The sequence below is a fragment of the Protopterus annectens genome, chromosome 13.part0 (genome assembly GCF_019279795.1).
Source record: "Protopterus annectens isolate FY-2018-M chromosome 13.part0, PAN1.0, whole genome shotgun sequence".
Lineage (NCBI taxonomy): Eukaryota > Metazoa > Chordata > Ceratodontiformes > Protopteridae > Protopterus > Protopterus annectens.
The window spans coordinates 801,099,767-801,113,406 of NC_056747.1; the positions used below are offsets into that span (position 1 = coordinate 801,099,767).

At 44.5% G+C, this 13,640-nt stretch overlaps 1 protein-coding gene across 1 annotated transcript in view; it reads left to right on the forward strand.

Moving 5' to 3' along the window:
• Positions 1-13,640, forward strand: part of CLTC (clathrin heavy chain) — a 2,794,584-nt gene that overhangs the window by 1,952,475 nt on the left and 828,469 nt on the right. The window contains exon 24 of the mRNA XM_044054892.1: positions 3,680-3,844. Coding sequence (XP_043910827.1) covers positions 3,680-3,844 — 165 coding nt within the window. The remainder of the gene's footprint in view (positions 1-3,679; positions 3,845-13,640) is intronic.

Genomic DNA, 13,640 nt, shown 5'->3' on the forward strand with positions numbered 1-13,640 from the left:
GTCCAAACAGGTACCCATCAGAAGGAAAATCTTCCTGGGAGCAAGTCTGGACACATCCCATATGGCATGCCTAACACCAGAGAAACAAAGTTTCCTATCAGCTTACTTCTCTCAACTGGCCACCAGGCCACAGCTTTCTGCAAGGGAAACCCTGCAAGCCCTGGGATTCATGGCATCTTGCATACTCCTTATTCCATATGCCAGACTGCATATGAGGAAACTTCAGTGGTACCTAAAGAGCCTTTGGTGTCAACACACTTAAGATCTGGAAACTCTTGCCAGACGAACTGGCGTCAGTCTTCAAGCGATAGCAACCAATGCAGAAATACCAAGTCATTGGTATTCAGGCTGGCCAAGGACTACCCCAGCAGGGATAACCCAAATAAGATGACTGCAGCAGTGAAGACACTCTTAACATTTACATTTATGGTAAGTGTACACAACTGTACTTTCCGGTAAACTATGAAAGTTTTATATGGTAGTGGAGTGAAAACGTGCTGTGCACACACTTCTTAGTATCCCAGAATCTCTTCTCCCAATCTCTGGACTAAAAGTTTGACAGATTAAAAAGACATTGGAAACACTGGAAAAAGAAATCATGTTTGTATGCAGTGATAGGCAGGATGTTTTTCAACTTTGAGAGGTTTTTTGTCTGTCCCACCTACCCAAAACACATACTTTTCTTGACCTGCATTTTGTTTTTACTTGCCCCTGTAAATGTAAATCTGAGTCTGCAACCTGTGGAGTGCTCCGGATCTGTGGTGTCGGATCGATCTTCAATCCCAGGGCAGGCTCCAAAAGCTTAGGCTCCGAGCTCCTAGCTCTGCCCTCGCCAAGCCCCTTGCCAAGATTTGCTTGACCCCCAGATTTTTTTTGCAGCTTTTCATTCTAGAGGAATTCTAGAGCTCCTAGGCGTGGTTGTTTTTAATTGTCAAATTCTCAATTTTTGTTATTAATATAGTTAGTGTTTTGTAGTGTAACATGTCTAGTGTTGTGTGTGGTTAAGGCTTTTCTGTGGTTTTTTAGGTTTTTGGTGTTTTTTTCGTGGGCCCTTTGTGTGTGTGTGTGTTTGGGTAATAGGTGTAATGTCACTGGCCCCTAAGGCTGTTTTAAATATGCAGGCCCGCTGTCCCGAGCAGTCATCTTGGGGTTGAACACCTGTCTTCTGGGTTGAACACCTGTCTTCTGGTTGTACCATTTGTGCAGGAGAGGGACCCCGGGCTCAAAACGGGCGTCGGGGTGGCCCCAGATACTGCCCGGACCCCCAGATACTGCCGCAACTCTGCTCTGTGTCAGCAACCTTGCTGTGAGTTCTCCCCCTCGGCTGGGGCCTCAACCTCAGGAAGGAAGCGGGGAAAGTTAGAGAGAAGGAGGAGAGGAGAGGCAGGCAAAGGAGAAGCACCAGGCTTCCAGTTCGAGAAGCTCCAGTTCGAGCCTCCTCCATCTAAGCCTCCCTCCCTTCTGTAGCTCCTCCTCCTCCCGGCTCCCTCCCTCGGTTCTCTCTCTCCTGGGGAGGGAGGAGGAAAGCAAGCGAGGTCACAGTCACGAGGCTTCTCTCTGGGCCCGGTGGCCTCCTCTCTAGATTTTCCCTTTCAATGGCCCGAAGCTGATATGGACGGATGATGAGGGAAATTCATCCAAATGCAAATGAAAATAAAGGCTAACCGCCCCCCAACGGGCCACCCGACCCACCCCCGTCCCCCTAGCTCCTTCTCCGACCCATATCACGCTATCGGCGCCGTGCAGATTGCGAATTTGGGGTGGGGTGGGTCGGATCCGACCTCAAGTCACCTCCGGATCGTCCATGTCCCATCCTTGATGTGTGTGCCGACCCCTCGACCTCTACCGAGGCGGGGTCGGATCTCCGGATGAAGGAGGTGGTGTGTCTTGACTCCGTCCGCGTAGCACTGGTCTCCTCTCGGATCCGCTTTCGGCTCTGACTCGATCTCCATGCGTCCGGATCCGTGGGGAGTAGGCTACAAGGGCGAGAAGCTGGCTCCCCTCGGCTTTCAGCGTTATGGGGAAAGGGCTGTCGCCGAGGACATCCGACCCCGGTCCCTGCGGCTCCCATCCGCACTCCTCCATTGCAGTTGGGGGCCCCCCCCAGCCGGTCCCAGGGACAGCCGCCTCGATGTCCCCAAGTGGTTCCCTTGGAACATCCATCTGCTGAAGAGTATTCATTGCATATAAATGTTCTGAAATGAGGGCGGTGCTCTAGCTTGCCAAGCACCCCACCACGCTTCCTTCATAGGGACTATGGATTCAGACAGACAACATGACAGTAGTCAGTAGTCTCGGTATAACGGGAGGAACCGATCAATATGGCAGGACAGAGAACTGATTTTTTTCAGCACCTATATCTGCGTGTGCTGATTTTCTAACAGACCTCTCTTTCATCAAGGCTGGCTCTTCCACGATTAAAGTACATTAGCAGCTATCTCGCATTATCACATTGGTCATCTTCAGAAGACTGAGGAACAGAATTCAGGCTTCAAATGTCAAACCGCTTCTACCTTTCTGCCTTCCCTTCAAGGGTCCTTTCAGGACCAATCCATCTTTTCTTCATCTTTTCTTCCGTCTCTTCTGAATCAATACTCAATTATCAATTAATTATTTTTCCCAAGTATTCATTCAATTCAGAATGGTAAAATGTATTCCTTGATGTTCATAGACAATTACGCTAAGATAACAGTGACAGGACACAGGACAGCTGACCATCACTGTTCGCCTCCTTTGCTAAAAATACCTTGCAAAGCAGTACCCAAAGTCACTCTATCTAAGTCACTCTGCTAATTATTGCATGCAGGCATATGACACTTCAGGCAGACCTTGCAGGCAGAGGGCTACAGCAGATCAGCTCAGGGCATTTTCACGCCAGCCGCCTTTTAAGTCCCGTTTTCTGATGATATCTGCGCCGCAGCTACTTGGGCCCTCATACTTTACTCTCTCTCATTACAAGGTTCTCATTTGTTTTTAGAGGAAGAGACTCCTTTGGCCTAAGGTGCTGGCTCAGCGGTTCCATGACGGGCCTAAGATTCTAGGTAGCTTAGACAGGTAGTCCCTCACTGTGCAGGTTAATGAAGTCTTAGAATGACTTCAGATTTATATAGAAGTTAAGTGTACTCACCATAACGCCAACGTTGAGTAGGTGACTTCATTCGATGCAACGATCATCCCTCCCCTCCCTCCCTTTAGTATTTATTATTATTTATGCTTTTAGTATACTGTGGTCAGTACTTTGGCAAACTCAATCATCAGAGGTTCAGGGGCTTGGCAAGGGGTTATGGGGTAAGAGGGGAGAGCTAGGAGGAGCCTAAGCTTTTTGAATGAATTGCCGGATCTGATGAGATCGGATCCTATACTCCAGGTTGCATCCTCAATGTCACTCTCAGATAGATGGAACGTTATGGTGAGTACATAACTTCTAATTTTGTACTTATGCTGAAAAGGGCGCGACTGTAGCTACATTGCAATCCATTAAGTTGGAAATCGTTTTAAGATTTTATGGTTGCCCTTTACAGTTATTTTTCATATGAGAAAAAGATGATTTGCTTTGGTGAACTTTTATTTTGCTGAATATTACAGAGCAATGTTAAGTGGCCTTGCCAAAATACAAAAGCATACTTCATGTAGCAGAAATGGTATATTTTGTATTAATTATTATGTCCTTATTTTTAAGGTTGGTGATCGCTGCTATGATGAAAAAATGTATGACGCTGCTAAGCTGTTATACAACAATGTCTCCAATTTTGGCCGTTTGGCATCAACATTGGTTCATCTGGGTGAATACCAAGCTGCAGTTGATGGAGCCCGAAAAGCAAATAGCACTCGCACATGGAAAGAGGTAAGCATAATGAACATTAATTGGGTTACTTTAATTTGTCAGTTGCCATGTGCTTCAGATATTCTTCTTTGTTACAGAGTGGTGTCAGAGCTTATCCCTCCCAAGTAAACACTCATAATTTATGTAAAAGGGAAGCTAAGGGCATCCAGCAGACTGAGTTGTACTTTTTCATATGAGGATGGAATATATCAAACAGGCAGTACCATTTCCAATTTTGCAGATCAGTCCGTCATTAACATTTCCAAGTTTAAGACTATATGTAGAATTTAAAAACACAGCATGGTGCTTCTGAACGAGGTGTGTAAATATAGGCACACATCTTGTGAGATGAACAATTAGGAGGAGAGGGGGTAGCATCCTCACCACTTTGTTGTAGAACTTACAACTACTTTGCATAAAGTCCATGGTACCACTTGCCTGCTTGCATTATTATTGTCAGTCTGTATTTCTGCATTTAACATTCAAAGAAATAACTGCATTTGTAAAATGTATTCTTTTTACACAAGTAGAATTCATTCATTCTCTGTTAGTTTAATCAGTTTTTGGGGTTGCAGGTGAGCCTGACTGTATTCCAGCACTCAGTGGATGCAGAGTAGAGAAACCAATCCTGATTGAGGCATCAGCACATCACAGGGTACAAGTTCACATACACACATATGCACACACGTGCAATTTGGAAAATCGCCCCTTCAACTTTGGCATGTCTTTTGGCTGTGGGATGGAAACTGAGCACCCAGTGAAAGCCAATCTGCAACAGGGAAGATGTACAGACACCTCCCAGAAGACATCCAGCCAGGATCTGAACTGAAGGGACAAGCACTTTTATAGACATAATTAAAAAAAATAAATAAATAAAGCTTGGCCATGCTACACTGACCTCTTTTGCATGTTATGGATGAAACTGGTAAATAGGGCTTTTAAGACAGCATGCTTTGAGGTATTTTAATTTGTTGTGCTCCTCTTTGGGCTGCATGCTGTAGCATGTTGCAGTACTTTGCAACCACTTGATGGAGTCTTTTAGCTTAAAAGTTTTATCACTGTATTGGTCCATCTCTTTTAGAAGCTGCTTTCATCTGTGACATAGGAAAAACACCCATAAAAGAGGGAAGAGGAATCTTTCTCTCTCATGTTTTCCATTATCCACAGCATCAAGTTTAACTCACTTTCATTGAAGTTATTTCAGTAGATGAAAACGTCATTTAGCTTTGGCATTGTGGTAATTTTAAGTAAATCATTTCTTTAGTTAAGATGTTCATCATTTGGATCATTACTGCAGTAGCCTTAGCTGTATGGGTTATATTGTGCTACGGATAAGAGTCTACAATCTTCTAAAGCCTTCAGGGCACCTTCCATGCTCCTAAACAGCTCAATAAAGATCATACTCGCTAGGGGCATGTCTAGCACCATAGGTTTCTTTAAGCGAGTTCTTACCAGTGACATCCTATAAAGCAGCCCCCTGGTCCACTGTTCACATCATCTGCAAGCACTACACTGTGCATATTACCTCGAGCTACAGCAGGACTTGCTGTGGCAAACCTTAAGGGCATGTAACTTTCTCCACAGGAATACCAACCATCCAAAGAATGGTTAAGGGAAAGCTCTCCTTGTCATTCCTGAAGTTATGAATTAATAAGTGAGCATATGCAAACTTCTGTAGTTATGATAAGGTGATGGCTGGATAACATAACTGTGCTTTTAATAAATGCAGTATTGATCCTAACCAAACTTGTTATACTGTATTACGTTTACTTTTGTCTCCTTAGCTTCCAGGTAAGGACACTTTTATAGTAGCTAAGAAAACTCTTCCATGCAGATTATTGTGTTGTCTTACTAGGCAATTAATCGTATACTAAAATTGTTGCTGTTTCCAGTCCTTGTTTCTTCTTCTTTTGGCTTTTCCCGGTTAGGGGTCGCCACAGCGGATCACCTGTCTGCTCATGATTGGCAGGGGAGTTTTACAGTGTCGAGTTGCCAGCCTGGTGCTCAACCTTCCACAGAATGCGCGCACACACATGCAGTCACGCCTAAGGCCAATTCAGAGTGTTCAATCCACCTACAGCATGTCTTTGGGATGTGGGAGGAAACCGGAGCACCCGGAGGAAACCCACGCAACCACAGGGAGGACATGCAGACTCTGCACAGAAGACACCCCCAGCCGAGGATCGAACTGGAGAACCTCTTGCTGTTTTCAGTCCTTGTTTAAAAATCTTAATTTAAATAATTGTTCTGTGAGAATTTGGTCTTAGTTTCATTCCTTGACTAAGCATTAATGCTGAGAGCATAATTACAGGAGTCATTTCTTCTTTGGCAAATCAGTAATTTAGGTTTCAAACTTGTGACCCCTTGCTTTTTCATCTTTTTTATTGCTTCTAACCGTCCTGAGATGGTTTAATTTTTTACTTAATGGGAATTTTCCCCAGCAGTTGCATGTTGTCTCTTTAATTTTGTGACTTTTGTGCTGTACTGAAGGTGTTCAAGGCGCACGTGCCCCTTCTGGCACATCTGATCAGGATGTGCTGCGCTTCTTACATCTCTAAATGCATTCTACAGAGTATTCCAAAATGTGCTTAATTCAACATGAGGAGTAAATCCTCTTTTTAACTTTTGCACATATCTGTCATTCTCTGTTTTTTCTTCACACTGCTATTACCGAGAAGCATGCACCTTAGTCCCCTTTTGGCAGTGCCAGGCTTGGCCTTGAGCAGCTGTCTCCTCCCATCACTTCCTGTAGCGGCATATCATGTGTTGCTATAAGCCTTTTGAAGCTTCAAACTTGTTTCAAGAAGACATTGACTTTGAAAGGATTCTGGCAGGAAAAAGCATTTTTTTTTCAGTCCTGCACATTTACTTTACAGATTAAAAAATTTACACAGTGAACCAAACCTAGTACCTCAGCATGTGTTCCAGTCTATCCCTTACACTGAAGATGTTTTTAGGACATATAGTGCAAAAGAGGGGGAGCACAGTCAGTGTCATTTTCAGTTTTTTTCTTTTCATACCACAGTGTGTTCAGTAATCAGTTTGACAATTTTATCCAGGCAACCTTTATAGCACTGTAATAAGTAGACATTTCTTTTCTCTACCAGCTAATAATGTCTCTGTGGTTGTGCTAAATTGTTTTCTATTGATTTTTAGCAGTTTTTTGTCTGCATGTTGAATCTCCTTCTAAAACTGATGTCATCCCAGAATCATCACAAAGTGAGCTTGCAAGAAAGAAATTCATTACGTTTTCTGCCTTGGCAAAAAACTCTGTGTCACCTTTTAAACATGGTAGATGTAACAAGAAAGCCCTGCTTTGTAGAGCCTACAGCCTTGGGGCTTTTATTGAAAACTAAAAGCTTCTGGCCTTTTGGTAAGGAATGTCATCCATCTTCTAAAAGAGGAGCCTTCCTGTAGTGGTGTTAGCAAGCAATATATTGTCATAAAATGGATAAACATAAAAATTTAGTCAGGAAAGGTACACAGGCTTGCACTATATGTCCTAAAAACATCATGACAGTAGCCTTTCGTTTGACACTCATGTTGCTAAAGTAGTTAGGAAAACCTTCTACATTGCCCACCTGATCATGAAGGGATTCACATCTAGATCAAGGGAGGTCATCGTCCCCCTGTACTCATCACTCATTAGACCTATGATTGAGTACAATGCCCCATTCGGAATGCATCTGACCCGACACCTGCAGCAGCTGGAAAGGCCCCAAAAGTTCCTCACCAAAAGGATAAAGGGTCTCAAAAATATGTCTTATGCTGCCCGACTGAAAGAACTCCAGCTCTATTCAGTCTCATACCGCTTGCTCAGAGGTGACCTGTGCCTGACATATAAGGCCATGTCAAACCCTGATTTGATGAATATGCTTCACCTCAAAAAGTCTAGATCCCTCAGAACCACAAGGGCGGGAGACTTAAACCTTGACACGGTTATTAATAGAACATGCTGGAGGGACAGATTCATCACCCAGAGACTCCCTATGCTGTGGAACAAAATCCCGGTACATGTGAGGCAGAGCACCTCGCTGGCCTTGTTTAAGAGGAATCTTGACCAATGGATGGGGGATCGCAGATATACCCCAGGGATTACTTCAGTGTCACTGCTTGACAGAGGCACAGCAAAATAATAGACATAGTTTTATTCAAACTAAAGGGGTGGCGAAAGCCAAATAACTATGGGCTAGGCTTATAAATGCCCTTGGGCAGATAGCCTAGTATGAACCTATGAACCTATGAGTGAGAGACCTTGGAGACCCTGTTAGTCCCATGAGGTGCACCCCCTTCTTCACCTCTGTTTGAGGCATCGTTTTGTACTTTGCCAACTGTCACTGCCCCTCCATAGGCTGACATTGGGATAGTGGTGTCATGGTCTTCGCAGGTTTGAAAAGTCATATAATGCCAGATCTGAAGTTGTCAATCATCCTTTTGTCATCAACGTGTGAAAATTTGGTTCTGAAGCTTCGGAACTGACTCTGCTGCTTCTGTACCTCATAAATTCCAAAAAACTCTGAAGCACATCCCTTACCCATAATGCTTAGGATAGATTACCTCAGATCTCGAACTCTGAAGCACATCCCTTACCCATAATGCTTAGGGTAGATTACCTCAGATCTCATTTGCCACTTTCAGCTTCAGAAGTGGTTTTCTGTTGCACTCTCAAGCCTTATTCAGTTAAGTAGAAAATTTCTATTAAATCACTTTTTTCCTCATTTCTAATATCCTTGTAGCCTATTCCCTTTCTACCGCATCTTTTAAAACTCTAGGCAGACCTTTTACTTCTTTCCTTTTCTTGTCTGCTGTTGGGTAGCTCTTCTTATCATTGTTGGTATCCCTTACCCCCTCCCTTTATTGCTAGGTATTTTTTCACTACCATTGTTAATGGTTCCTTCTAATTAAAAAAAAAAAATCTGTATATCTTTCATTCTCTGCCTTTCCTTTCACCTTCCAGTTGAGTTTTTTGTGTGGTAATTTCTCTTCTCTGAGATGTGTGTGTGTGTGTGTGTGTGTGTGTGTGTGTGTGTGTGTGTGTGTGTGTGTGTGTGTGTGTGTGTATTTGTATGCTTGCACATGTCTGTTGCCATTGACTTCTCAATTTGGCTGATAAAGAGAAGGCTTCAACTGGTTTTAAGAAATGTTCAAAATGTGGCCATAAAATTCCCTGCTCGAACCAATGTTCCTTATGTGTTTGTTTGGGCCCCTTACATTTGCAAGAAGACTGTTCAGTCTGCCACGCTTTTAGCCACCGAGAGTTGTTAGGAAAAATAAACTAGGTCTGCTTTACTCCGCCTTTGGGGGGAGGCCATATCTGGACAGGACACCAAAACCAAATCAGGGCAAACTTCTACTTCTGCCTCCTGTAGATCTTCAGGGGTGAAGCAGCAGTCTGCCTCAGCCCCAAGCACTTCTTCAGAACCGAGTCATAAAAAGAAAGAGATTTCAAGATCCTTGATTCCATCAGAATCAATTTTGAAATCATTGACTCCAAAGAATGCTTTGGACTCTGCATCTGCTGTCTCAATTCCGATACCTTCATCGACACCAAAGGGATTAGTATCTATCGGTTCACAGATTCTCAGGACACAGTATTCCCCCTCTATAGATCCCTTTGTTGACAGGCTACCATCTCCTTTGTTGATTAGGCCAGAGTCCCCTTCAGTGGTCTTTGTCTGTTCTTCCAGGATTCTTAACAGAAGAAGACATGGAGAAGTTGGTGATGAAAATACTTTGAACCCAAGGGTTGTCTGGGATGCCATTGGTTCCTATCCCTTTGGGACAAGCACAGATACCTTCTACTCCCCTTCCCTTACTACCGCCTCTAACCTCTGCAGGTACTTTAGAGTCCTCAGTTCCATGTTTTCTGGCACCAACGGTTCTGAATGCATCTTTTTCATCAGAATGGTCTGCTGCCTTGAGCACTTAAATTGTTTTGGAACTGGAGTCGTCCCGGATCCATAGCTTGCCTGTCAGTTCCAGGGCATTTGGTTCGCCCCCTTGTTATTGGAACCATCTCAGCACTTGGGAACATTGGCACGGACTGGCTTGGATTTGGCTTCAACCTCAAGGGGGACCACTTCAAGGCGGGGGGATTTTCAGTACCTAGATCCTCCCTTTCATTTCCGATCTCCCAGTTGTCCCTTGGTGGATCAGCTTTTGATGCCATGAAGAGAGCATTGGTTTCTGATAGCTCTAGGTCTGTTCCTTCCTCCTTGGAATCCCTCTGTCTAACTCTCTTGGCCCCTGAGCATCAGCCACTCCCTCCACAGGGTCAGTGGGTACCCCTTCTTTTTCTGAAACCTCCTCAGATGTTCCCCCTGAGGAGGTCCCTTGGAAAACTTTGTGTAAGAGGAAACACTTGCTCTTCTGGAGTGTGAGGGCGAAGGGTCCCTCAGGTCACCTCCTGGTGATGTCTCCTTTGGGGTCATCCTGGAAATCCTTAAGCAGAGAGATGACTACCTCTTTACCTTTCAACCAAGGAATCCATGTACTTGCAGGCTTTCAGTACCCGTCCATCTACTTCCTGGGTATCTCCACCTGCCGACAAACTCATTGAGTTGATCTCTCAGCGGATGTGGAAGGCTCCTGATGCTGTTGAACCAGTCCCCAAAAGGCCAGACAAAATTATCACAACCTTGGAAGATAAATCCTTCTGGTCAAAAGGAGTTGCTGTAGATGCCATGGTAGTAGTGGTAGCCACTAAAAAGGAGCTAGCAGAGGAGAGTTCCTCTCTCCATCCTCCCAACAAGGAGTCACAGGCGATAGATAAATTCGGGAAGCAAGTTTGTACTTCATCGAACTTTACCCTCTGGTCTTTGAATTACTTTGCACTTTACTACATTACAGAGAGATCTAATCAAGGAGCTATCAGATACCGTCTCAGGAGATCAGTCACTCCCCTGACTTCCATCTCTAAATGTTCCATGAGGCTAATTTCTCATGTAACCGAAGGAACAACTAGAGCAGTAGGTTCAGATATTCCCATAAGGAGGCACGCCTGGATGCACATGCGTGATTTTTGTGGAGCTGTTCATGTCTTCGTTTGTCAGTGCACCCTTTGACAGCTCATCTCTTTGTGGTCCATCTGTTAGAGATACTCTAACCAGGTGTGAGAAGGATAGGAAAACCCTTTATGCTGTAGGAGTACATTTTTCCAATCCTCGAGGAACCGGAAAAATGTTGTTCCAAAAATCTCAAGGGTCCTCCCAGAATACACATGGTGATGGTCCCTCCAAGAGTAGGGGGGGGGCAATGGTAGAAGACGCCGCCTGGGCAGCGGAGGTGGCCCACAGAACCAGGGTTTCCAGGATTCTTTTTTCAGGAAACCCTTCCTGGACTCCTGAAAGGCGGCCTGATTGTCCACCTCTGGAGGCAGTCAGGGGTCGCTTATCCCTGCACCTAAAAACCTGGCAAGAAATCACCTCCGATTCTTGAGTGCAGAGAATCATTTCCAGAGGTTACACAATCCCCTTTTCTTTTCCACCTCCCCAGTCAAATAAATTCTCCGAGTCCCATCCAGTCAGAGGGAACAGGCAGCCATTCAAATTCAAAAGCTGCTAGTGTCATCTATAATGCCAAAAATGACAGGGGACTGGAAACAGATTTTGGATCTCAGCAAATTGAAAAAAATCTGTTTGAAAAAACAAATTCCTGATGGTCACGGTACAGTCCATTCTTCCATTTTTAGGAAAGGACGACTGGATGTGCTCTATAGATCTTTAGGACGTGTACTACCACATAAAGATGGACAGATGCTCCAGAAGATTCCTTCGCTTCTGGCTGGAAGTCAGTCATTACCAATTCAGAGTTCTGCCTTTTGGTCTCACCACAGTCCCCAGGTGTTCAAATTCATGGCAGTAGTAGCAGCTTACTTAGGACTGTAAGGATTCCGTGTGTTTCTGTGTCTAGATGACTGGCTCTTTTCTGCTACTACCAGGCAGCTACTTCTAACAGCAAAGCAAAAGGTCTTAATAGTATGCAACCATTTAGGTGTAATCAACTTCAGGAAATCCTCTCTGGAACCAACTCAAAATGTAACATTTATAGGAGCTTCACTGGATACAACATCCATTGCTTCACTTCCTCTGTCTCGAGTGGAAACTATTCAGACTCAAGTACAGACACTAGTATAAAAGGAAAAAGGTCCTGCACGGCAGGTACTTTAGAGATTAGGCTCAGTGGTGGCTGCCGTAACTCTTGTTCCACTTGCCAGGTTCCACATGAGAATCTTATAATTGTTGCTTGCAGCACAGTGGTACATCCTTCAGCATTCCTTGTCAATGCCAGTCTTGATCACCAACAGATGCAAGAGACATCTCCTATGGTGGTTTTATTCAAAACCAGTCCTACAAGGGCGCCCGTTCATTCCACATCAACCCAAAGCCACAGTGACCGCAGATGCTTCCCAGTTGGGGTGGGGTGACATTGCCTGGGAAAGACAGTTCAAGGCATGTGGTCCCCGATGGAAGCCAATCCTCACATAAATGTTCTAGAGATGAGAGCAGTGCTTTTAGCTTTGCAAGCATTCCAGGACAACACTACCTCTAGGGACAATTGCGATTCAGACATACAACATGTCAGTATTCTGGTACATCAACAAACAAGGGGGAACCAAGTCTTACCTCTTATGCCGAGAAGCCCTCAGAGTATGGCAGTGGGCAGTCTCATCCAACCGCTTTCTGATTGCAGTGCACATTCCGAGGAAGTCAAATATGACATACAAATCAAGCAGGTGCATTTTTCTACCTCACAAGTGGTCCCTCAATCCAGAAGTTTTGGAAAAGATATTCTGCACATGGGGTCAGCCTTGCTGCGATCTTTTCGCCTCCCCTGTGGACATCAAATGCAGCAGCTACTTTGCCCTAATCCCTCCCAGAGGGGAAATTACAAAGGGATGTTCTTCTTCACAATTGGCCACCCTATCTTTACACCTTTTCTCCGACCTCACTAATTCCAAAATTTCTACAGAAGGCAGCCAGGTTGAAGAGCAGAAGTTATCCTTATTGTCCCTTATTGAGCTCTGCAAATTTAATTTCCCTTCCTTTGGCCTCATCTGGTATGACAGCCATGGATTCTGGATCCAACTGCGAACCACCTCTCAACCAACAGGCATCAGTCACCCAGACATTACACCTCTCAAGCTGACAGCTTGGTTTCTCCAGTTGCGTTAGAGGAAAGGCATAATATGCTGTCTTCCCCAGACAAACCAATACTTTTGTTGTCTCATAAGCCATCTACATGTAAACTTTATTCAAGTAAATAGAAAAGATTTGTTCATTGGACTTCTCTGCATCATATCTATCCTTTCTCAGCACTAGTACACAAAAATCCTTCATTTCCTAGTCTCATAGGTTCATAGGTAGGTACTAGGCTATCGGCCCTGGGCCTATACAAGCCCAGCCAAAAAGGTACCCTGGCTTTTGCCACCCAAGAAAATTATTTTCCTGTGCCCCTATCAAGCAGAGCCACAGAGGTGATCCCTGGGGTGAATTTCCTATTTCCCATCCAATCATCAAGATTTTTCTTGAGTACTAATGAGGAGCTCTGTGTGACATAGATAGGTAGTCTGTTCCAGAGTATGGGAAGTCTCTGGGACAGGAATCTATCCCTCTATCATGTTCTGTTTATTGTGGTGACAAGGTTTAAGTCCCTAGAGCGTGTAGCTCGGAGGGATTGGGATTTCTTTAAGTGGAACATGTCCAACAGCTCTGGGTTTGACATAGCTTTGTATGTTAGGCAGAGATCGCCAATGAATAGGCGATATGCGATGGAGTAAAGCTGGAGTTTTTTGAGACTGTCTGAGTAGGGCATCTGT